Raw genomic sequence first — 26,663 nt, 5'->3', positions numbered from 1 at the left:
TGAGACAGCCAAGGGCAGGGGAAGGAACCAGTGGAACTACATGTTGACCTGACAGGCCCCTATATCACAGCTGCAGTGGTTGGCACAGAGGGTAGTTTTTGGGTTGACACTGGGGCCTCTAGGAGTGCCCTGTCCTAGAAACTGATTCCAAGGGCACCCCTGTCTGGTTTATCTGTCACTTCTGTAGGATTTAACGGCATGCCCTCTATTAACCCACTGTCCTCAGAAATACACCTTGACATTCATGGTAACACTGTAATGGCCTCCTTTCTATTATCACATAACTGTCCAGATAACTTGCTGGGTCTTGACCTCCTGAAACATTATAGAGCCACCATTAGATGTTCTCCTGACTCAGTTCGAGTCATATTGTTTGACAACGATTGCAACTCTGGTCATGAGTCCCGCATATATCGCCTTCTTGACTCTCCCGACTCCCAGTTACAAGGTCTGGAAGAGTTGCCAAACACTTTGTGGGCCACTTCTGACACCGATGTAGGACACACAGTTATGGACCCTGTGTGCATCACGGTCAGGGCCAATGCACCTTTACCCCGACTTCCCCAGTACAAAATATCTGCAGAGGGTGAACAAGCACTGTACCTCATTATACAGGACATGAAAAAAGCTGGAGTGGTTGAGGAGGTTTGCTCTAATGTGTGCAACAGTCCTATTTTACCTGTTTTGAAATGCTCTTCTGACTCTGAGAGAGTATACCGTTTTGTTATTGACCTCCGGGCCATTAACAAGATAATAATACCTCAGTTCCCAGTGGTGTCTGACATCACCACCATTTTGACCATGATTCCCTCAACAGCTACCAACTTTACAGTTATTAATCTTAAAAATGCCTTCTTCTCCATTCCCCATCCACCCTGACTCTCGCTATCTTTTTGGATTCACCTTACGAAATAGATCCTACCGCTTCTGTCGCGCCCCTCAGGGGTACACGGAAAGCCCTAGCATTTATAGCCAAGCCCTAAAAGCTCAGCTGGACCAAATACACCTTCCTAAGGCATTGTCTTGGTCCAGTATGTTGATGACCTATTGTTAGCAGCAGACACACCAGCACTTGCCTGCACTGCCTCCCTTGCCACTTTGCATTTTCTAGCATTCAATGGTCATAAAGTGTCCAAAAGCAAACTTCAGTATTGTAAACAGCAGGTGACCTATCTCGGCCACCTACTGTATAAGGAGGGACGTACACTCACACCTGACCGTATTCATACCATATTACAACTATCTGTTCCTACCACACAGAAAGACGTTCGAGCACTTATTGGCCTCACCTCTTTTTGTCTGCAGTGGATTCAAAATTTTTCCCCTATAGTCAAGCCACTCCTTGCACTGCTTACCAAGGATACCCCCAACCCTTTTCCATGGGCACAAGAACATCAACAGGCCTTCCATGACCTTCGCCAGGCCCTCTGCTCCACACCAGTGTTAGGAACGCCTGACTATGACAAACCTTTCAGCCTCTATACTCATGAACGATCAGGTTGCTCTCTTTCGGTCCTGGCCCAGACTCATGGCACCAAACAGCGACCTTGTGCTTATTTTTCTGCTACCCTGACCCTGTGGCAAGCGGATTGCCCTCTTGCCTTAGAGCGGTTGCGGCTGCAGCTGTTTCTATACGTCAAAGAGAAGGCATTGTTCTAGACAACAAAATGACGGTTTTAGTTCCCAACTCAGTAGACATATTGCTCAATCAGACTAAGACTCAGCACCTCACCAGTGCACGTCTGACTGGATACGAACTAACGTTGTTGGCACCACATATCACGCTGAAACGATGTACCACACTGAACCCTGTCACATTGTTGCCCACCCCGGACCCTGACACCGCAGACACCCCACCACATGATTGCTTATTTCACACAGAGGAACAGACAAAGGGGCGGATAGATCTCAAAGACACCCCTTTACCAGAAAGCGATGGACAACTGTGGGTAGACGGGTCCTGCATAAAATTACCACATGGTGCCACCTCTGCGGCCTATGCTGTTATCACCACTCACACTGTTGTAGAAACGGACCACATACCCCAGAAATCTGCTCAGGCAGCAGAACTGATAGCTCTCACCCGTGCCTGTATCATTGGTACGGACCTTGCGGTTACCATCTACGCAGATAGTCAGTACGCCTTCGGGGTGGTGCACATCTTTGGCATACTGTGAAGGGAGAGAGGATCCTTAACATCCCATGGTACCCCTATTCTGCACGGTGACTTAGTTACAGCACTACTCCAAGCCTTAACACTGCCACGCAAGCTAACCATTGTTAAATGCATCACACACAAAAAGATAATGGATGATGTGGGCCGAGGGAATGCCTTTGCTGATCAAACAGCACGACAAACAGTGCGAGATAGATAATACACCCCTATGTACGTAGTAAAATCCCAAGCAGAAAAATGGCACAATGCCAGACAACAGATTAGAGACATTCAAAGCACAGCAACCAAAGAAGAATTTCAAACCTGGGAACAGGAGAGCATGTTGGATGAGGAAAATTGTTGGCGCTCCAAACGCACAAAATTATGGAAGTTACCAAATGCCTACCTCCTCCCATTATTGAACATGACCCATTTACCAGCCCATATAGATGCCACCTCAATGACTAAAATACTACAGGGAGTCTGGGACAATGCCCAACTACGCCCGGTGGTCACTAAATTGGTCCAACAGTGCCTAGTTTGCCTTCGCCACAACATAGGAAAAGGAACAAAAGTACCCCGTGCAGGTTCCGCTAAACCCACCTCTCCCTTTGAAGTCCTTCAGATGGACTACATCCAAATGGACAGGTGCAACAACCTCAAGTATGTCTTGGTGGTCATCTGCGCATTTAGCAAATGGGTGGAGGCCTACCCAGTAAAAGATTACACCGCCCTTACCACCGCAAAAGTGCTGTTGAAAGAATTCTTTCCCCGATATGGTCTCTGCCGGGTACTCTGGAGCGATAGCGGGAGCAATTTCATTGGGGAAGTCATCAAACACTTGTTGGCAGGGTTGGGGGTCCACCAGAAATTTCACGCTGTATTCCATCCTCAATCAGCAGGTCTGGTTGAACGTTATAATGCCACCATCAAGTCCAAATAATCCAAAATAGTGGAGACAACAGGCTTAAAGTGGCCTGACGCCTTGCCTCTGGCCCTTTTGTCTATAAGATCTGTACCACATTCCCGCACATCATTGACACCCTATGAGGTTGTTTTCGGATGCCCCATGAATGTATGGGGTGCCCCTTCTGCTACTTCATTTTCTGATTCCCCTTGTGAATTGCTGAGTGACTATTTGTCCATACTTACCCAAACATTGTCCTCTATACACCAACAGGTCCAGGAAGCTCTGCCTGATCGATCAAAAGGACCTGGGCATGCCATTCAACCGGGAGACCATGTCATGGTAAAGAACTTTGCTCGTAAGAAGACGTTGGAGCCCCGGTGGAAAGGTCCCCTCCTGGTCCTCTTGATGACCGAAATAGCGCTGCGGGTGGAAGGTAGAAAGTCCTGGGTCCATGCAACACACTGCCGGAAGGTGCCCAGCTTTCTGCAGACTGGACCAACCTTGACCACCTACAAAGACATCCTGGAAAATGACACTTCTGTGTGTGACATTACTGAACCGGAATTGGAACTTTTTGAAGATCAAACAGCTCCTGGTAAGCACAGGTACCATCTCCGACCCCGCACCACCCCGGGTGCTCCGGCGACAGGACAGGTTGGTTCAGCCATAGTCACAGGGCGGTAGTATAGACTGGAAGGGTGGATAGGTGTTCCTTCTAGTGGTTCACTGAGAAGCCTAGACAGTGTAGCAACTACCAGCTACCAGCGACGCTTAGGGTAGTACCTTCTTGTCCAACAGCCATAGAGCTCCAAGAAGAATGGATCAGCTAAAAGAGGAAAGACAAAGTCCGAAGAAGAGAAAGACAAAGTTACTGAGCAAATTGTACAGCTGCAAAACAATTTCTTTGACTATAGCCCTTTCCTTCGTTATCAATATCATCTTCACCATCCTCTTCTGGATCATTGAGGAACCAGCCCCAGCAAAAGACACAGTATTACCACTGCAGACGGTGTCTCCAACAATACCAGAGCATCACCATTTCATGCTTCACCCACATCAAGCAGTGCACCCGGACGCGTTCAAGCACAATGCCTTTGTTCAAAGCTTTCACCAAATGCATCAGGCTATCAATACCACGAACTGTTGGGTCTGCGGAATGTTGCCCCCACATACAGCAGAAGGTGCAGGTACGCCCTTGCTTCCATTGTAATTTTCCCCCAATGGGTCCTGTCATGCCTGGCGAGAAAGACTATGGGCCAGACGGAACAAAACAGCATACAATTTCTCATCATGTACAGCAGCTTGGGGGGGCCAAACTAATGGCACAAACGGCACCAGAGAAGAAGAAGAAATAGTGGGACATCAAGGGATGTTGCTGGTGAAGGATCCAATCACAACGAAAAGAAAAAAAAGGACACTGTGCTCTACGTTATTCCCATTCCTGGACATCACTGCATCTATCAACAAGGGTCTATACTAGTTGGCTCTAGCAAATGCACTATCACCACCAACACTACCAATGCCAAGCGCAATATCTGTCTACTTCATCTGTGGAACAACTGCGTATTACCACCTCCCTGAAAACTGGTCCGGCAGCTGCTACCTGGCCTTCCTCCTGCCACCGGTGTTCATTGCTCCTCCTAATTACCACAACAACTTCATGAAAAGGCATGCCCCAGTTTGTCAAGAGAGATCCCTCAACACCTCATTGGTGGGTCAGACAGAAACAACGTGGGAGCAATTTACAGACTTCAACAAAGGTTTTAACCAAGGCTTCTTCTTCTTTATCGGTCCAGTACAAAACAGCAAACTGATTCACCGCCTCACTAGGACATTGGAGGCTGTAATAAACCAGACGTCCGCGGCACTGGGTAATTTGACGCAAGAACAAACCGCTATCAGGACCGTGACTTTGCAGAACAGGCTTGTTCTTGATGTGGTATTGGCTGACCACGGAGGAGCATGTCGCATCATAGGGGCAAGCTGCTGTATATATATACCTGACAACGCCCCGTCTGTACTTCTGGCCATAAAGAAGTTGTACCTACTGGCCTCCGAATTGCATCAGGAGCTGGGAACATGGACATTGAGCGGATGGTTCTGGGATCTTCTGTTTACATGGGGCTGGAAGATACTCATGTTTCTCCTTATTCCTGTTGCGCTTCTCTTTTGTTGCTGCCTTTGCCTGCACTGTGGGTCTCCCTTGTGCAGTCTGTGTGCTCAAGCTCTCAAACCTCCCGCTATCCTTGGCCACTCCGAAAATGACAAAATTATGATGGCACAACAGATACAAGAATTGATGGACATTATTGTTGACTAAATTGCTTCATTCCTGTCAACAGGAGGGACTGTGGAAAATGAATTCTTTATCTTGACACTCTCTCAGCCATTTTGTACTCTTTTCCTCATCTTGTCTCTGCATACAACAGCTTGTGTCTAGGAATGTTCACCCCTGTTTGCCCTTTCTGTGCCTCACGAGTCATCTGACTCCTATGTGACTTTCCGAAATGGGAAGTTACTTAGATTTTGCAGAAAGCTACATTCTTCTTTATATGCCTGTGGCGATCATTCAACCGTCACATGGAACATCTGCTGATATGTTCTTCACGCAACCTCTCCTGACTTTGTCTTCTTTGTCAGCTTGTGCGCAGAGGGAAGGGGGAAGGGGGGGTTAATGGTATAAGAACTATGAAGGCTCTGCTGTGACTAGATTTGCCTCCTCAGACAGCTACGGGTGTCTGTTGCTGATGCTCTCTCTCTCTCATGAGATTAAAATAAACGTCCTTTCTCTATGTGCTCCAGTGTTAGTCTCACTTTGTTTCTGGACCTGAGGACGAAGGGTGGCTCTGCACCTTTGGGTGGTCCCTAGGGGGCCCCCCAAATCCACAGCTGTGTTGCATGAGAAGGAGAGAGTAGGAGAGCACCATGTTTACAGAGATATAGCACTTTCCTCTCCCTAGCACCGTCACAGAAATTTGCTGCTGAGGGCCGCGCACACACCTTTCATGCCATAGTGCAAGTGTGTCTGTGTGAGTCTAGCATAGGTTATGTATTGGAAGGACACCCTTCCAGTACAAAATACTATGCTTACACTAACTTTACACCTTTTCCCACCTTGTATGTGGGCTGTACAGTGCAGCACGCAAGGAAAGTCGGAAAAGAAAGTAGAAATAAAAACATTTCTCCTTGATAGTGCCTATTTGAAATGGCCGTTATTTTTTTACACAAACCGCTAACTACTTTTTTTAGTAGACAGGTTTTCTTTTCAAACCAATGGGTGGTTGTATGGGAATGCCCATTAACCCCCACAGATCGCCCCCTTGGCACCAAGGAATGCAAAGCAGCTTGCATTTCTTTCGAATTAATTTGCAGAGTAACTTAGGAAAAAAGATTTTGCGGTGATTTGCGTCATGCAAACACTGCACAAATCTTTGTAAATCTACCCTTTTTGCACAGAGGGCATATTTTATGCTAATCTTGGAAGAGGTCCTCACTTTGCGGGTCTATATTTAGAAATCACATAAAACAATTCAATCATACGGGTGTGGAAGGGCGACATAACGTCACATTCTTTTTGTCCAACTAAGTGGTTTCTTACATTCAAGCAGAGCTGTCATGATAGAAAATTAACTAACCACAAAGGCAGATATCTCTGTATTTGCTGACCTTGTACTGACCTAATTCAGGTCATTACAAGCTCAGCAGGGCACAAGTCCCAAAAAATAGAAGTGGGGGGACCAAACAAATTAGGCAGTATGCAAGGGACATCACAGTGCGTGACATCGCATGTGACATCACAGAAAGTGACACCATAAAAAGTAACATCAGATCTTAAGACCTCACATATATGTTTAGCATCAATCAATCAATCAATCAATCAATCAATCATTTGTAAAGCGCACTACATACTCGTGATCGAACAGCCAGGTCTTGAGTATCCTCCTGAAGGTCAGCAGGTCTTGGGTCTGTCGTAGGCTCAGTGGGAGGGTGTTCCATGTCTTGGCGGTGAGGTGGGAGAAGGATCTCCCGCCGGTGGTTGTTCTTCGGATGCGCGGGACGATGGCGAGTGAGAGGTCGGCGGAGCGTAGCTGGCGGTTGGAGATGTAGAAGGAGAGCCGTCTGTTGAGGTAGGCTGGGACGGTCTTGTGGAGTGCTTTGTGTGCATGGATGAGGAGCTTGTTGACGGAGAGCCAGTGAGGTTCCTCAAGTGGGGGGTGATGTGGCCGTGGCGTGGTACGTCGAGGGTCAGTCGTGCCGAGGAGTTTTGGATGTGTTGTAGTCATTTGATGAGCTTGGTCGGGGCTCCCGCGCAGAGTCGAGTCTGCTGCTGACGAGGGCCTGGGTGACTGTCTTTCTTGTATCTGTCGGGATCCATCTGCAGATCTTGCGGAGCATGCGGAGGGTGTTGAAGCAGGAGGAGGAGACGCCATTGACTTGCTTGGTCATTGAGAGCGTTGAGTCGAGGATGATTCCCAGGTTGCGTGCGTGGTCAGTGGGTGTCGGGGCTGCCCCCAGTGCCGTCAGCCACCAGGAGACATCCCAGGCTAAAGGGTTGGAGCCGAGAATGAGGACCTCCGTCTTGTCCGAGTTCAGCTTCAGACGGCTGATCTTCATCCAGTCGGCGACGGCCTTCATTCCTTCGTGGAGGTTGGCTTTGGCAGTGATGGGGTCCTTGGTGAGGGAGAGGAGCAGTTGAGTGTCGTCGGCGTAGGAGATTATGTTGAGGCCGTGCTGTCGGGTGACGTGTGCGACCGGGGCCATGTAAATGTTGAACAGTGTCGGGCTGAGGGAGGATCCCTGGGGTACGCCGCAGATCATCTCAGAGGCTTTGGAATGGAATGTGGGGAGGCAGACGCTCTGGGTTCTGCCGGAGAGGAAGGAGGTGGTCCTTTGCAGAGCCTTGTCTCTGATCCCTGTGGCGTGGAGGCGTGCGCATAGTGTGCGGTAGCAGACGGTGTCGAAGGCGGCAGAGAGGTCTAGGAGGATGAGTGCTGCGGTCTCACCATTGTCCAGCAGGGTCCTGATGTCATCGGTGGCGGCGATGAGGGCAGTCTCTGTGCTGTGGTTGCTGCGGAACCCTGACTGTGAAGGGTCCAGGATTCTGTTTTCTTCAAGGTATCGGGTTAGCTGTCTGTTGACGATTTTCTCGATGACCTTGGCTGGGAAGGGGAGCAGAGAGATGGGCCGGAAGTTCTTGAGGTCTCTTGGGTCAGCCTTAGGTTTTTTGAGTAGGGCGTTTAATTCGGCGTGTTTCCAGCTCTCTGGGAAGGTCGCGGTGTCGAGGGAGAGGTTGATGATGTTGCGCAGGTGGGGTGCAATGGAGCTGCTTGCTTTGTTGAAGACGTGGTGCGGAAATGGGTCTGACGGAGAGCCGGAGTGGATTGTGCTCATGGTCTTGATGGTGTCTATCATGAGTACATTTGAGCGCAGCACAAGATTTAACAAATTAGATTTTGTGTTGGGATTGTGTCAAAAAAGAGATGCAACACCAAAGCGAAATGTGGAGCTCAACTTATACATTTATTTTTCAACAACTGTACCACAAACACATTTAAAACAAGGAGAAAGGTGGCAGTAAATCTGTTCTGCTTAATTGGTAGCAAAGTCTGCTTTTTTAAATTTCTTATGGGGTTAAGGAACCTGTTGCAGAGATCTTCGTGTGCCCAGTAAATCTCAGGGATTAGTAATAAAGGTGATAACTCTGGAGGTTAATTTATTTTCTGTAGAGGTCTGTGTTTTGTCTAGTCCCAGTTTTGAATTAAAGTAGCATGGAGGGTTTATGTGTCTCCTGATATGCACATCAAGTAGCATCATGTAACATGCACATGGATGTTTTTTATTTTATATAGATAGATAAGTGCATTACTGTTTTTAACACAGATCCCTTTACTTGAAGTTCATAAATTGTAAACCAGTATAGCAGAATGGTCTATGAAGGATATGTGACTGCTATACCTTGTAACCCTCACTGTTTTATGTAATACATCATGTACATTGATTTACACACTTGCATGATTTATTTTTAATGTATAATGCGTGCGTGTGATGTAAAGCACTCTGACACCCTGCATTGGGATGAGTGACGCTATAAAAGAAATACAACAAATTAGTGATATTTAAATTATTTGTGTACATACTGGGACAGACCAACACATCTCACATTCTGACAGTTCATGCATATCTCTTATATACAGGGACTGAATAAAGTCAAAATATCATGCCTTTAAGTACCTGTGAACTGATAACAAGCAGTGTGCATTTGTTTCCTCTTCAATTGCATTTGCATCAAAGTTTGAGGCTCCAGGGAGCTCCCAGCCAAGGATTCTCCAACAAATGGAGGCCTGATCGTCCCTTAAACTTGGCCTTTGTTTCGGGCCCAGCTGGAATTTGAACTAACAAAGCCCCTCACCTGCACGTTGCTGCTTTGAAGGAAGCATACAACATGCAAGCTCTGCTGAATGTGTCCAGGTGTTGACGGGTTCAACATTTTCATAGCCCAACTTCTTGGCAGGGTGAACGGCGTCCACCCTGTGTAAATAGTGAGTGGACGCCGTCTACCGGCATGTGCCGTAAAGTTCAGCAAATATTAAAGATGTCTGCCACTAATGAGCCTGACCCAGCGAGACTGAAGAATGTATGATGTGTGTGCTTGTGCGTTCCACCTAACACCCATGTCACTACTCATCTTCAAAAATGACAGCCTAGATGATCTGCAGGTGAGGCCCACTCCTGTGCAGAAGGCGCTCAACCTGTCGATCTGTCTTACCACCCAGAGGCTTCAAACTACTTATTCAAAATGGTTCTTTCGAAATTACTGGTTTTAAAGGCATTGCTGACCTTCACAGTTAGATTGCTGTTTGAAATGTATTTTAAAAACCGTCCGCACTCTCTACCAGGAAAATAATTCCAGCATCCAAAAAGGCACTTCGACAATTTTCCACAAGTCAAAAAACCGAGGCAGGCCTTAATTGCACTTTGTCGACAAGTAAACAGAACACAGCGTGCCCGTCTGCGCCAAACTGAATTACAAAAAGCTTTTCCGGGAAACCGCCTTCATAAATCACCCAGGGTTTATTCATTTTCTAGCTATGAAATCTTCGCTTAACTCATAATGCATATTTCCCCTTACCCTGCAGATGCTCATTATGTACCTTATATTCAAACACCAAAATCAATAAGCAATTTGATAATGCATATCAGCTGAACACATCGAGGATTATTATGCACAGAATTCCCCGCTGGTCTGGAAGCTGCGATCAGGGTATGTAACTATGTTGGCTCTCGCCATGCTTTCCGTGCTTTCTAAGCCGGAGCGCCGCCATTTCCCTAAGGAATCTCCTCAAACAAAGAGAAGGCGCGCGCTCATCTTGGAAATGCTGAGGCAAAGCTTCTCAATGTTTCCTGCAAATGCTATTTTTTTTTGTTAGGTGTTATCATTTAACTGCTAACTGCTCATGTGAAAGTTGTCCACACACCCCCTTAAAATACACTTACCACCCCTCTAAAAAAAGTAAAGAAATAGAAAAAAACACTTGTAATATGCGTCATTCAACCAGCTGTCGTCCCTCGTTTTCCTTGAAACTAATGTGTAAAGCTGTGTTGTGTCGTGCATCAGAGGGAGAGGCCGCAAGCCCAGGAACGTGAGGTGCAGGCAGAGTGGAGGTTTGAAAACACTCTTTTTTCTCAAACCAAAAAAACAGTGGTCAGGCTATAACCCTTCACTTCAGACTGCTACAAAGTCATGGTAACATTGGTATAGCCACAATTGGCCTATCTGAGTTACCTAGAAGTCCCTAGTAAAGTGCACTACATCAGTGGTGTACCTAGCCACTTTGACGCCAGTCCCTGCCTTTGCCGCCCCGGTGCGGCCGCATGGATGAGTGGGGGGGAGGCGGCTGCCCCAAAACGTGGGCCGCCTGGGACAGACTGCCCCCCTCTTGCTACTCCAGTGCACTACATGTGCCCAGGGCCTGTAAATCAAATGCTACTAATGGGCCTGTGTTAGACGTGTCATCCTTAGGGTGGTCCTCCCCCAACTTTTTGCCTCCGATTTTTGCTGTATCTTTTTGATGGCCGTAGGACTCTCAGCATTTACCACTTGCAGTGCTAAAATGCATGTGCTTCTCACCTTAACATGGTGACTTTGGTCTATAAGTCCCTTGTAAAGTGGTACCCCATGTACCCAGGGTCTGGGCACTGGATGGTACTAGAAGGCCTGCAGCACTATGTCGGACGGAGACTGGTGGCCCAGGCAGAAGTACCCATTCCCCAGGAGCGAAGAGAGAGCCCCTCCCTTCCCCAAAGATACAGCCTCCACAGTGCCAAAGACGGAACACACTAGAGCAGAGGTCTTCAAACTTTTGGATGCCGAGACCCCCCTGTCAACATTTTGAGGCGCAAGGACCCCCTCCTGACAAAAATGTCTAAACCTGTTGACTAAATTGCGTGGGATGAAAATGTAAATGAGGTTATGTGATGCCGCGTATTTTGGGATAGCATTGCTTCATTATTTTGATATTTGTTACACACGTAACGCTGAGGAAAGATTTCACCCAATCAGTACCAATTTATAACCAAAATACAGCAATTATCATCAGAAAGATTTTGAGTCAACCTTTGTGAAGGGCCTTCCACTCTGCAGCAATACGTGCTGCCACATTAGAAGCTCACCTGGCCCTGACCGGAAGAAGCAGGGGTCCCTTAAAACCCTGGCGGTTTTGTGTAGAGTTAAGCCGTTTACCCATGCAGCTTTCCTCTCACCCCCTCCCTTCCATCCCTCTCTCCTCTCCTAACCCCGGATCCCTCTCTCACTTTGCAGGTCATTTTCTTTCACCCCTTTTTACAACTTCTGAACTCTCCCCATTCAACCTCTCACTTCACCTTTAATCACCTCTTGCCATTCTGTCCTTTCACTGCCCTCATCTCTAACAGTCTCTCACATTTATCTCATGGCCTCTCTGGCCCTGTCACCTCCCGTGCCCCTCAGCACTTCTCATTCACCTCGTCTCTTCATTCAAATTTTTGTCTATTTGTATCTTACACCTCTCCAGTCCACCCATTCCTCTTTCACATCTCCCCTTTGTTCTAACAGAAGCCCTCACCTTTGGATCACACTCACTTCTTGCGTGTCCACACTTCTCTTCGGCAATTCACATTTCTCCTCATCCCTGACCTCTTCAATCAAATTCTCTCACTCCCTTGCTGTCCTCTCTCATTTTGGGTGCGGATGCAAGTTCAGAATGGGATGAATGAATGTATGATTACTGATGGGCTTGTTTGAGTGAGTTGCATATTGAGTAGTGAGGTGGACAGGTGAGTGAAGTGTCACATGAGTGCAGGATGAGTAGTGTACTCGTGTGACTGCAGGTTGAGGTATAGTGTGAGCAGGACAAGTGCATTTTGAGTGCAGAGTGATCACTGTGAGTGCAAGGTGAGCGGGTGAATGGTGCAAGTGCATGGTGATCAGTGTGAGTGCATTGTGATCACTGTGAGTGCAAGGTGAGCGTGACAATAAAGGGCGAGAATGAGGAATGAGTTGTCTGAATGCAGGGTGCATTCCCAGACCCATGAAGTAACTCAGCATGTTATTGACGGGGCGTAGACTTTAAGATCCAAGTTAAACTATTGCGGCATTAATCGGGGATCGAGGGTGAAGGAAATAAATAATGTGCTGATCCTGCAACAAACTTCCAGTCCTATGGTTAGGGTTACCAGCAGACTATTTTGATGGCCCAGTCGGTACAAAAAAAAGCAGTCACCTAAAGCGGTATTTTCAGCGCTTATCTGTGCATACTTCCCAGGGCCGGCTTTAGTGCTGGTGGTGCCCTGTGCGACAATGTTTTTTGGTGCCCCCCCAATGACCACCCCCACCACGGATTCTTTCACTAGCACCCTTTAACAGTGACCAAGTCTCCATAACCCCACACTCTCAGATGCATTGAATTAGTTATATAGTGCCACTCATACCAGTGTAGGGTGTCCGAGCACTTTGCATAACACACACATTACACAGAGACAATCAATCATAAGTGTGTAAATCAGTGTATAGGAAATGTTACATAAGCCAAAGGACTAAAAGTATAGGAGTCACATGTCATCCATACTGGTAGGCAGTATAGTTCAAGAGTGCTTGGTGTGGAGAAGCACAAACTCAGAGTCGAAAAAGAAACAGCATAGTTGGGAGTTTCCTTTAATAATAAGAATTGATTTCTAGCCAAATTAACCCTTTTTGCAACATTAATCAGTGTTCTAATAATGTATACTTTGCGGTGTGTATGCAGTTCTAGGATGAAAGTTAATAGCTCACTGTTCTATATTAGGACTTTAAGTTATAAATTGCAAGTAACAAAAGGATGTCTCTTTTGAAAGCAGTAACCTGCTGATCTCTTCACATCATACGCACTCTGTAATCTACTTGGTACTCGTTCTTTGCAGCAGGCATATTAACCCTCTGCACTAACTTCACCTAAGTCAAAACCTCAACTATACAAAATTCTGATCTCTCTCCAGGAAGATAATTAATCACACGAGTTATCTTGACATTTATGTGAGGCCTGGTAATTGCCGGGGAAAGAAACGCTGCAGCAGGTGCTTCAAAAGCACAATAAACGTTCACACACGGCGCCCCCAGAAAGCCAACTTTGTATTCCTCTCCATGAAATGCATTCTCACACTACGGCAGTGAATGTAAAATCCAAATGTAAGGAATAGGCACAGTGGGGACCCAGGGGGTACTGGAACCAGCAAAAAAACCTAAGCCTCTGTAACCAGTTTACAAAGGCATGTTAAAATGCAAATGGTCTTTAAAGACCTGTGAAAAAAACACGGGGTGCCGGAGATAGGAATCCAGACACTGCCCAGCTGAGCCCCCAGCAGCTCAAGTTTCACTGCAGCAGCCCGGGATGAGACACAAGACGGGGGAAAGTGTGGGTGGGGGGGGGGCTGAAGCCCTTGGGCCTGGGCAGAAGTGTGACTGGGAAGGCGCGACCCCCTTTGCATCACTCCACGGCCCCCCTGGGGGTCGCGCCCCACAGTTTGAAGACCCCTGCACTAGAGGAATGCAAGTATCTTCAGAAAATGAAGAGACCGAGGAGGACAATCAGAAAAGGTCTACTGCAACCAACAGGGAGAAGGTCCAGTCCAATTAGATGCAGGATTTCTAGATTGGAATGACAAGAAATAAACAAACACAATTAAGTAAAGAACCTAATCTAGGAAATATACAACACCCCCAAGACTTAAACTAATAAACTTTAGGTTGCGTACCATCCCACACTTACTTGGTTCAGGACTGGCTGTTGTCTCATAAGATGATCCACAATTGTCTCAGCAGAAGGTCTCTTTAAATCAAAAGTAGAAAGGCTGGTGGGAGTAGTCGTTCCTTAATCCAGCTTTAAACAAAAAACAAAAAAAACGAAATACTGGAGCATACCTCTGCTCGTTCTTCAAAGTGCAGTTCAGGTAATAAAAAATATACTCCAGAAGATCCTTGGACAGAAGGAAACTGGAGTTATTGTATTCGGTCTGAGAAACTAAAAATGTTCCGGCGTATCAAACAGTCATTTTATTGCCAGCAGAATAGGTCTTTAAAATAAAGAAGCTGATCTCAGCTCTTAACGAGCTTCTGGGGGAAGCTAGTGCTATCCACACAGAACACAGCAGTGTGAAGAAAATCAACGCGCCCACGCATTGCACAAAAACAAACAGCTGCGCGTTATGCAAATGGAGACGGCAGCGGGAAGAAAATCAACGCGTCCACGCGTTGATCAAAAGTTGAATGCCTGTGCGACCCGCAATCTAGGTGACAGCGGGGAGGAAGTCAACGCGCCTCGCATTGATCTGAAAAAGAAAGACAGGTCGTCTGAGGCCAAAAAGAAACAATGCTAGGTTGAGGATTGCAGCGCGTCCTTGCGCTGATGCTTGATAGGAATGTACGGGGAGTCAGCAGGTGGGAAGAAACTCAGCTGTGAGTCACAGCGTGACCTCGCGCTCAAGGCAATATAAAAAAAACAAGTCAGGAGTTCATCGGGCAGCAGGCTCCAGCAGACTCGATAGCGCAAATCCAGGGACAGGAGTGATCGGAAAAGAACCAAACTAGGAACAGGGCAAGGTTCACACAATGAAAGCCAAGCACTGACGCACAGTAGCTGGAGGCTTAAGAACCTCCCAATCACCTGACCAGTGCTAAGCAGTATGGGACAGTACACAACTCCCCTCACTCGCTGGGTATTCTGGGAGATGTAGTTTAAACACAGTACAGGATGCCTGACTCCTAACACACTAGTTGTGCCACCCACACAAGTAGCCTTTCAAACCTGTCTCAGGCCTGCCATTTCCGAGCCTCTGTGCACGGTTTACTGCCACTTAGACTTGGCATTTAAAAACCTTGCCAAGCCCCAAAACTCCCCTTTTATTACACATAAAGTCACCCCAAAGGAAGGGCCTAAGTGACCTTAAGGGCAGGGTGCTGTGTGACTAAAAGGCAGGACATATACTTTTAAGTTTTATATGGTTTGGCAGTGACAAACAGCTAAATTTGTTTTTCACTTCTAGGAGGCCTACCCCTTCCATAGGCTAGCATTGGGGACACCTTTTAAGCTGTAATTCCTGATTGGAAAGGAGTAGCTCCTTCATGTTTAATATCTTTGGAATGGTGATGATAAATCCTCCTTAGTGGTAAATTTGGTTTTGACATTACCATTCTAGAAATGCAGTTTTTAGAAAGTTGAAATTTCTCTGCTCTTAACTTTGCTCTGTGCGCCTGCAGCCTGCCTCCAGTACACGTCTGGGTGACAGCTACCCTTTCTGCATACTCTCTAGACAGCCACAACACAGGAAGGGCTGGGTGTGAAAAGGGATACATCTGTATTCATCTGCATAGTAATAGTCTTCCTGGGCAGGGAGAGGGAGAGTAGGTTCATGCTCACATCTCAATAGGTTGTGTCCTGACTTCACACAAAGGGTTGATTTACCCCCTCCAAGTAGTCTGGAGCCAGGGCTGGGCTGAAAGAGATCTTGTGCACTTCAGAAGGCTCTTTTGAAGTCACCCCCTACATCATAGGCACTATGGAGTATAAGTGTCAGGGCTCTGGCCCTATCACATCAGTACACTACTGGACCTGGCAGAAACTCTGCTGGAGTAAAGGCTGCTGTGCAGAAGGATTGCCACTCTGCTGTGCCTGACTGTTCTGGGGAATAGCTCCATGCTTTTTTGAGCTCCCCTGCTGCCTGCTGACCTATGCCCTGCTAGTGGACCAAGAACTAAGCCTGTGAATTACTCCAAGGGCTTGCTGGCTTGCTCCTGCTCTCACCGAGTTCTCAGGTATATCAAAGACCTGGTGATTCCTGCTCACTGCATCCTACAACCAGGGCAAGTGCTCCACGTTGCAGGGGCGTGCCTGACACCCGCTGGCATGTCTGAGGAGCGAGTGAGGTGCCAAATCTCAGCCCCTCACACCATTCTGCAACAGTGAGCTTTCCGTTTGTTTTTCACTATCGCCTGAAAGACTAGTGCTCCCACTTCCTGAGCTCCGGGGAGGAGCAGCGCCTCGCTGTTACTGAGCGCCTGAAGATCAGTGCTTCTCACTACCAGCGTCCCTGGGAGCGTCGATTGGCATGGTTGCCCTGACGACCGCAACTCCCTCCAAGGTAGATTGGCCGGACGGCTGTGTGTCTGACCTCTGCCCTTAAGCAGGGCTGCAGAGTGAGTGGTTGCATTCACCAGAAGGTTCTGTGGTTTCAAGGTCTGTGCGATCTACTGCTGCCCGCGACATTGGCGGTAGCTGGGCGTAGTAACGGAGGAGCCTTCCGGTCTCTTTAAGGCCGCACAGAAACCTTCCGTGTTCTGACTTGAGAACCGTCCTTGTTTTGGTTTTCCAAATTACCGTAAAGGCTCTAAAGGAAGCCCAGTTGATTTAAGCATTGCAGTGACATTTATTCTTGTAAAATTCTTTTGATCTACTTATTGGACTTTTGTCATTTTGGTCTTATTTAATTCAGATAAATATCTCCTATTTTTCTAAACCTGTGTGGAGTCATTTTGTGGTGTATTCATTGTGTTAATGTATGTGTATGTTGCACAAATACTTTACAAATTGCCTCTTACTATAAGCCTGCCTGCTCTGTGAAAACTACCAGAGGGTGAGCACAGGTTATCCTAGGTGTGTTTCTAGCTCACCCTGACTGGAGTGGTGTTTTTTGCCTGGCTTAGGTGCATACCCTAGCCAATCAGAAGCCCCATTTGTAACAGCCTGCAGCACTGATTGTGCCACCCACTTAAGTAGCAATTTAAACATGTCTCAGGCATGCCACTGCAGAGCCTGCATATGGAGGTTTAAACTACTGTGTCAACCTGGCAAGATAACCTACTTGCCAGGCCAAAACCTTCCTTTTAAATGCATATAGTTTGCCCCTAAGCTAGGCCCTAGACAGCCCATGGGCAGGGTGCAGTGTATTTTAAAGGTTGAACATGTACTTTTAAGTTTTACATGTCCAGGTAGTGGAAAACACTTAAATTCGTTTTTCACTATTGCAAGACCTATCTCTCTCATACTTTACCATTGGGATTACCTCATTACAATTTATAAGTGCAATTTCCAATTGGGAAGAGATAGGACCCCTAAATTTGGTGTTTCTGGAATCACGATTTAAAAACACAACTTAGGGTGAAATTGGTTTTTAAATTGCAATTCTGAAAATGCCACTTTTAGAAAGTGAAAGTAGTGGCCAACGTTGAGTAGGTCACAATCAGGTTGCACAGCTGTATACACATAAGTACCTTAAAGTAGTACACTTCCACCAAAGTAATCAATTGTTTATCCATTTTATTTTCTCCTTCTTGTTCAACACTTTTCTTATTTTCTACCACGTCAAAAGATGTAAAATTCGTAAATTAACTTTTAGCATATTACTGTTCTTAGTATTGCCTATCCAGGCCTATACATGAACTCGTTGCGAATTTTGGAATCCTCCTCTCGATACGATACACATCTACTCAATGCATTTCGGTTTGAAATAAACCTTCATCAGGAGTATCTACAAGTTAAAAATACGTGTATGAGTCACATTACATTTACAACCCAAGTGTTATCAACAAATGTAATTGGCCTGACTTCCCTTGTGTCTTTTATCCCATCCGGTATCAACTACAAGTGCCTGTAAAACCCAATTCCATTCCCTTAAACATCTCACCATTCTGAACTAAAAACTTCAAATCATGGCTTGTGACCCCCTAAAAAAACCCAGTGGTGAACATTACTTGCTTTTTATTAAAAAAACATAAAAACATTGGCCTTAACCCATACACCCTAAATCAACGGACTCTCTAGTTATCTTAACCACCATCAACCTCTCATCACCTCTATCCTGCTTACCTACCCCCCAAAGGTACTAACCCATTATCCGTCTCAGATTTAAACACCATGCCCGTTCCCCGTGCATACCTGATGTCTAACGTGCAGCGCTTTGCCTTTCTCAAACACACTCGTAGTATCTTAATTGGCAACCATGATGACTCACTCAAACTATAAATAGATGTTGCTCGCCCCACCTCTAGGGTCATTGGTGTAAAACATCACGTGCACTTTCACCAACTTCTCCTCCCAAACTGTGCAATCCGTACAAGTGTTAACTACATTTGCCACAACCCTTTGCAAAAGAAACCTTAGCTTTAGCACCCTCTGCTGTATAAATACAAATATACCAAACGAAAACATATATTAACATATCAAATAAACATATTAGCAATCCTTTTAGAAAGTTGACATTTTCTAACTGTAACCATTTGATGCCTCCTGCCTGTCTCTGAAATACACGTATGGGGTGGATGCTTCCTGCATTCCCTGTAGACAACCACACACAAAGATATGGTAGGTGTGTTTGAGTGGCCATCTGCATGCTGATGGGTCATCCTGAGCAGGATGGGAGGGAGGAGCTGACACTTACACCGGAAAGGGTTGTGTTCTGTCCTCACACAACGGATTGCACACTACCCTGTAGTGAGTCTGCGGTCAGGGCAGGAAATAATGTGACTCTGTGCACTTCAAAGCATCTCTTTGAAGGCTTCCCCTCTTCAAAGGCCCATCTGGGTACATGTACTGGACCTCTGACACCACCAGATCAGAACACTTCCGTAACTGAGGACATTCTACCAGAATGAAGGACTGCTGTGCTGCTGGAGGGACTGACACTTTGCTGAAGTGTTTTGCTGTGTTGGCCTGCCTTATTCCTGGGAGTGAGAAGCAGTGGACCTGGATCTCTACATCCCTGAACCAGAGTATCTTCAAGGGCCTGTTGGCTTGCCTTCTGTTTTCAGAAGTCTCAGGGATTTCAAAGACTTCTCTCTTTAACCTGCAAACAACAACTGGACTCTGCCTGTTGCATGTCATGCTCTATCAAGTAGTGCCAATCCAGTCCTTGAAAGTGAGTATAAAGTGCTACATCTGCCAGAACCCACGCATCACCATCGTTGCGCCGATCAGAACCAACGCATCTCCGCCATTGTGGGAACCAGATCCATGCATGTTATGTTATACTTTTTTATAAAGCGCACAGCTGCCCCGGCAAAGGGGCGTCCCAGTGCTGATAGTAGAAATTAGGAGGCTACTAACAAAAAGCAGGGCCTATTGCGGAGGGAAGAGGTGCGTTTTAATTGCCTTACAAAATGCCAGGTAATCATTCATGCTACGGATATGTATTGGAAAAGAGTTCCAGAGTTTGGCTGCCAGTCTACGGAAGGAGCGTCCACCAGCACCCCCCCCTCACCCGGGGAACAACTGCCAGATGTTGACCCATTGAGCGGAGTTGGCGGTGGGTGTATAGGGTAAGAGCAGGTTGGCCAAAATGCCAGGAGAGGAGAAATTCAAAATTTTAGAAGCAATGCAGAGGGATTTAAACTCTACGTGTCTGGCCACCAGCAGCCAGTGTAGCCAACGGATAGCACTAGTAGTAGAGCAGGTTTTAGGGAGGCCAAGGAGAGTTCTAGCAGCTGCGTTTTGGACCCTCTGCAATCTCAGGATTTCAGTCTTGTTCGTCCACAGGAACAGCAAGCTAGCGTAATCTAGTGTCAACAGAATGGAGGCCTGAACAATAGCCTATCTGATGGACGGATCGAAAAAACCCAGCAGAGGTTTGAGCCCCCGCAATATACCGAAACAGGTCCCTGCCACTTTCTTAGTTTGGACCTGGAAGCTAAGGGCCGAGTCAACCCAAACACCAATTTTTTTTTCCACCTGTTTGGGGGCAGCTGCACAGCCCAGGGTAGCAGGCCACCAGTGTTCACTCCACAGCTCAGAGTCTCTCCCTACCAGCAAAACCTAAGACTTGCTGGTGTTAAGCTGGAGACAGTTGGCAGTCAGCCACTCAGCGATAGCTGTGAGGTAGCTCCGAAACTTGCCATCGTCCCGCATAGATTCGTCAGAGAGTGCACTACCAACTGTGTATCATCTGCATATGATACTGCTGTAAGCCCTCTACTCCTGGCCACAGCTGCTAATGGTTGGACATACAAGTTGAAAAGCGTTGGGCTCAGAGCTGAGCCCTGTGGCACCCCTTGTTTGGTGGTATGGATCATGGAGGCAAAAGGGAGAGCTGTTACCTGGAAGGTCATCTCAGAGAGAAAAGAGACGAACCAGTCCAGGGCTGAGCCCACAATGCCCACCTCCTCCAACCGTTGCAGCAGGATCTGGTGGGAAACTGTGTCAAACATGGCACTGAGATCTAATAAAATCAGTGCTGAAGTGCGTCCCGCATCTAGTACTACCCTCAGATGTTCGGTCACAGCTAGGAGAGCAGACTCCATGCTGTGACCCGGGTGAAAGCCATTCTGAGAGGGTCTAGTGTGTTGTTATCTTCCAGAAATCTAGTCAAGATGGAGTTAATGAAGGCCTCAGAGATCTTGGATACCCATGGCAGGAGAGAAATAGGACAAAAATTCTCTGGTTTAGCTGTATCGAGGGTGGAATTTGTTTAGCAGGGGGACCACCCTTGCTTGCTTCCACGTCCAAGGGACAACTGCCATGGACAGGGACATGTTGATTACCTGACCTAGAGGTGTAAGAAGCACAAATAGCAATTTCATAAATTGACCAGGCTTAAGGGGGTCAGCAGGAGAGCCGGATTTAACCTTGCTACATAGCATGCGCAGATCATCCTGGGAGATCGACAGCAAGATGTGACTAGGAAGGGGTCTAAACACAGGGTCAGTACACATTGCAGCTTGAGGAAAGGACTTCAAACTTGGAACCATTGCTTTGCCTCCGGAACCGCCGCATCGGAACCACTGCATCGCCATCACCGCATGGAGAAGTTCGACGCATCGTCTCTTCAACATGGGGAAACCCAGCACATAGCAACCGCCGCACCTCGGAAGCGCTGCATCACTCACAGAACGAATGCATCACTGCCATTGCATGGAGAAATCCAGCACCTCACTCCAACTGCATTGGGATCACCGGCGCATGTCATTGCTAACAGCCAGGATCAAAGTATTTTTGCTCAGCAGATCCTGCGAGGGTCTTGTATCTGGTCCGTGCTCCATCGCAGTAGGCCTGAGCTCTTGATTTTATCCTGGACCATTGGAACCAATTAACTCTTAAAGTGCTTACTGCTTCTAAGCGCTATTTTTGCATTTAATAAACCTCGACTTCTACTGATTCGATTTTTGTGGTTTTGGTCTTGCTTTATTTATTAAATTATTCTCTATTGTTCTAAACTGGTAAGGAGCCTTTTTGTGTATTTTCACTGTGTTACTGTTTGAACTGTTGCACAAATACTTTAAACATTCCCTCTTAAGGTAAGCCGTACAGCTGTGTGCCAAACTACCACCAGACGGTGAGCACTGGTTAATTTAAAGTATGTTTCTGACTTACCCTGACTAGGATTGTGGTTCCTGCTTGGACAGTGTGCATACCTCTGCCAACCAGAAACCCAATTTCTAATATTTAGGACCACCTTTTGGGGTCGGGTTCCCCGGGCCTCCACAGCAGTTGGTCACGGCCTCAAAATGTCTTCAGAAACAGAGCAGTTTGCCAGCTCATCCTCGTCTGATCTACTACCTTCCTGGGGCAGTCTTGAAACACTACCATCAGCGCCCTGTGGCACAACTCACATTCCTAATCACACTGTCCCCACTCCTAGTGGCCGAGACCATGGTGCATTTGACGTGTACCACTTCCCAGGCTTCAGTTTCAAAGAGAAGTCTGAATTTGCTTCCTGAATTGTGGTCCTGTGAAAGTTGATGGGTATCCCACCTGGATGCAACCACATGGGCTCAGTGTTTTTAACTCATATCGTCATTTCACTGTCGTCGCTCGCAGTCACAGCAGGACAATCTAGTGGTGGTGGGGCCCACCTAGGAAGATGAGGAAACACACCCTCAATATTCCACCCCAAAACACAGCTGGCTTGAGCCCTCTCTGTGGTGGCATGTGGCGTTTGCAGGTATTATTTGCCAAACAAGTATAACTCCAACTCTAGGTGATGGTGTTGAGCGTGGGCAATGAGAGTGTACTTGAATCCCAGACCCCCCAAGGATTTCAGATATTCTGCAGACTCCCACCATTGGAATGTGGGCCCATTGTACAGGTGCAGTTCTTTGACCAAACTGTGTCTGGCAATTACCTTCTGCAGTTTGGATATGGCGTCATCTACAGAGCTATTTAGGATCTCCACCTCGGGCACTTGGATAAATCATCAATGGCTACACAGAGGTACCTGCTATCGGGGGGAATTGTACAGTATTTTCCAATCCATCATCTAATTAGGAAAGCCACATGTTGTTAAAGAGGTGACTCTTGGTGCGCACAACCCCTTGATGGCCTGCGTGGGCCAACTGAATGACTTGTGCAGCCAGACCTTGACCTTGAGGGATTACTTACCAATGCTCTCCTAACAAACAGCAACCTCCCCATGCAGCCAGCTCTTGCTGCACATTGTGCAGTGATAGCAAGATTTGCTGGACCTCAGGCATCTTCAAAGAAAGGTTTTGTTTCAAACACCCCCAGTTGCCTGGCTTCACGACTGCCAGTTCAAGTTGCAGTCAGTCATCCTGCCTGGTAGCTGCCAAAGTCCTGTCAAGCGACAGGAGAATTGACCATGACCTCTCGATAACCAACTGGACATACCCTTCTGTCTTTTGAGCCTCTCACTCATCAGCTGGTCTGACATCACACGGTTGGCAGGACAAATAGTCTGGCTTTTGTGCTCCTGGTTGATAGATAAGGTCAAACACATACTTGTGCAGTTGCAAAACCTACTTTTCAATACAAGGTTGTTGTTTGTGTGTGGATCCTTTAAACAACGGCATCAGAGATTTGTGGTCTGCGTTGACTGTTAATGAGTGGCCATACATGTAGATGTGGAAATGTTAAGAACCCCAATACACAGCTGGGTCTTCTTCCCCAATTTGTGAATAGCTTCGTTCAACTGGCATAAGCGCTAGTTTGGTGTACACGACCAGGGTCCATTCAACGGCTGTCTGTTGCTGAGGCAAAACAGCCTTTAGCCTCATTGGGCTGACATCCACAAATATCTCAGTCATTTTAACAGGATCAAAATAGGCGAACGTAGTGTAGGTGGACAGAACTTCTTTGGTTTGACAGAAAGCTTTCTCATGACTCATGCCCAAGACTCAGGGGATGGCAGACTTTATAAACTCACTCAAAGTAGTAGTGAGTGTTGTGAAATTCTCGAGGAACCTTCTGTAGTAATTCACCATTGGCAGAAAGCTGTGCACTGCTTTGACTGAAGATAGGGCACTCACTGTTCTGATGTCTTGTATTTTGGTAGGGACAGGGGTTACCCCAAAAAGTTAATGGAGTTCTTTAAAAACTCAAATTTGTTTTAGTGCAAGGTCAGTCCACTGTCCTTCAGCCTTTGGAGCACCATCTCTACTCGTTGGTAATGTTCTCCTAGCATCATGACATGGATCAAAATATCTTGCTCACATTGAGCATGCCTGGCAGAGTGGCCAGTACATCATGAATCGTTCTTTGAAAAACTTTGGCAGCGCTTGAGATACTGAAGTTCAATTGCTTGTACCTCTGTAGGCCTACAAGGTCGAAAAGGCGGTGATTTACCGCGATTCACGGGGCTAGGAAGATCTGATGGTATCTAGACTTCAAATTGACATTTGAGAACCAGCAAGTTTTGTTAAGTTCTCCTATATTGTCTTCCACTGTGCAAATGAAGTGCCACTCTCTCTCAGTGATGACATTTGGCAACTTCTTACCCATGCAGATCTGTACCTGCCCTGGTTGTTTGGGTTTTCTTGTCAGTTTCCCGTAGGTAACACCTAGAGGGTAGAACCCTCAGCCAGTTCCATGATGTTCCCTGCTTCTGATTTCTTCAGTTCCTCTTCCACTTAAGTGCAAAGATAGAAAGCCACTTGCTGGTGGTGTGATGCTGTTGGCTGGACTGTGGGCTCCTTCTCCCACCTTGCCGCCAAGACATGGAACACCCTCCCCTGAGCCTACGACAGACCCAAGACCTGTTGACCTTCAGGAGGATACTCAAGACCTGGCTGTTCGATCAGTAGCGCCCACCCAACGCCTTGAGACCCTTGTGGGTATGTAGTGTGCTTTACAAATGATTGATTGATTTATTTGATTGATTGATTGATTGGGATTGATGTGGAGTTGTACTTGTTTGCCTTCGAGGCACCCAATCTCTCTGAATAGTTCTGGGAATTTTCCCAGTAGCTTTCTATTCCGGTGTCAAACCTAGTTATACCCGGCACTCTAGATATCAAATCTTTTCTCATGTACCACCTTGATAAGCTGTCTTCACAAAACCATGTAATCAATATATCACTGGTCAAACAACAAAGATAGGTTATTATTTTCTTTATTTTTGAAACATCACAAATTAAATCAGGACTGCAAAAAGCCCCCTGTTGCAGAGAACATGTAGATGGGGGAAAAGTTGTACAGAAAATTCACAGTTGTACAGTCCTGATCAAGATGTGTGAGAACAGCTGATACGTGTTTTGTCACATCCAGAGACTTCCTCAAGGCTTTCAAGACAAGAAATAATGTCCGTGATAATAACCGATCCTGCTTCTTCATATATTAAGTGGAAATGTAGGTCAAAGGTGCTTAAGCAAGTCCGTCTGAAGGATGTCCACAGCGTATTCCAGAGTGGAAGCCCAAATTCAGATTCCAATGTGTTTTTGTTCCTGTGCACTAATGAGCATTCCAGTATTTGGTACTTGAAAATATACAAGCCCTCTGAGATTCTGCTTTTTCAGGAGTCGCATCCGTATTCGGGATACCGGCTCGGGCTATATTAGGCCCCTCTTAGTGATTAGAGCAAATGCGCAACGTGGGCCTCCAAACTCGAGGTCAATGGAGTTTGGAGGCCCATGTCGCGCATTTGCTCTAATCACTAAGAGGGGCCTAATATAGACTTCTACTGTGTTGCCGTCATTCACGTCCAGCGTGTCTAGGTTTGGGGTAGTGGAGGCAAGAGCTCAAATTGTTGATTTAGCAGATGTCAGCACTGTTCATATGGCTTGCACACCTTTGGGAAGTGATTGGCTTTTCTTAAGGCCACTCACTTTTTCCTCACTGCAGGGCAGCCTCCCTGAATGTGTGGTCACGCTGCCCTATTGCCCGCATGGTCATCAGGGCTTCTTGCCTTCATCACCTTTCTTGTTTTCGTTGGCTCACTTTGCAACATATTTTATGCTCTGTTTTAATGGGCTTGTTCGGGTCGCTTCTATATGTGCTATCAAATTGCACTTGCTTGTCAATTCCTTCAACCGGGTCTACAATGTGTCTATTGATTCATTGGTTTCCTTTCTGACCTGGTGGGAGACAAATCGTTCATAATTGGGGTTTGGTAGCAGTTCGAAGTAGGCTGTGAGGGCTATTACCAGCGTATCATTGGTGTGAGGTGGTCCGGCTTCACAGTGGCTCTTTGACAGCTAATATATCACGGCCACCCCTAGTTACAGCAGGAGAGGGTGCTGCTTGTCGTTTTACACTCTCATCACAGCAAAGTGTGTGTTGAAGCAATCTACCCGCAGCCTCCATTTTGCGGCCTGGACTGATGGTGGGCCTACAAACATAAACAGCTCAATGGCTGGGATTTTGGCTATTGGAGAGTAATTCTCTTGCACCCCCTGGTGGTCATTGTTTGCACTGCACGCGATGGTGTTTGAGTACATTCGTCACATCAGCTTACTCCCGGCATTTCCCTTGGGCAGCCAATTGGTGAGTGTGTGGCGTGCTTTCAGCATGGTGATTGCCTTCATCCTTTTTGATTTTTGGGTTTTGTCTGCTGCACTCAGTGGGTGTGCCACTTTTCCAACTCTCGCAGCACTGCTTTTCCTGTGGTGCTGTTTTATAAAATGGTGCTTTATAGATATTGAACCTCTGGAATGGGCCGATAGCTTCTATGTGGGTTGATTTCTATAGGCCATACTAAGATAGCAGGGGATGTATCACATAAAGTGACCAACTGGGCACTAGTTAAGACAGTCTGTGCAACAATTTTGGGTAGACAAGTTCCTTGAGTAGTTGAAGAACTGGAGCAGTGCTATTGTATCCCCTTAGGCCCTTGTTACAATGGGGGTCTCTATTTGGCAGTGGCTTGCACCGT

The 26,663-nt window shown here is 46.7% G+C and overlaps 1 protein-coding gene across 1 annotated transcript in view; it reads right to left on the bottom strand.

The window, feature by feature from the left end:
- LOC146785516 (uncharacterized) overlaps nucleotides 1-14,755 on the bottom strand; it is a 79,666-nt gene extending 64,911 nt beyond the window's left edge. Inside the window, exon 1 of the mRNA XM_085633379.1 lies at nucleotides 14,345-14,755. Coding sequence (XP_085489505.1) covers nucleotides 14,345-14,371 — 27 coding nt within the window. The 5' untranslated portion in view covers nucleotides 14,372-14,755. The remainder of the gene's footprint in view (nucleotides 1-14,344) is intronic.
- Nucleotides 14,756-26,663: the final 11,908 nt, after the last annotated feature.

Source organism: Triturus cristatus, chromosome 11 (assembly GCF_964204655.1).
Source record: "Triturus cristatus chromosome 11, aTriCri1.1, whole genome shotgun sequence".
Classification (NCBI taxonomy): Eukaryota; Metazoa; Chordata; class Amphibia; order Caudata; family Salamandridae; genus Triturus; species Triturus cristatus.
The sequence above is the reverse complement of the archived record's forward strand: the minus strand, read 5'-3'. Positions and strand labels throughout refer to the sequence as shown.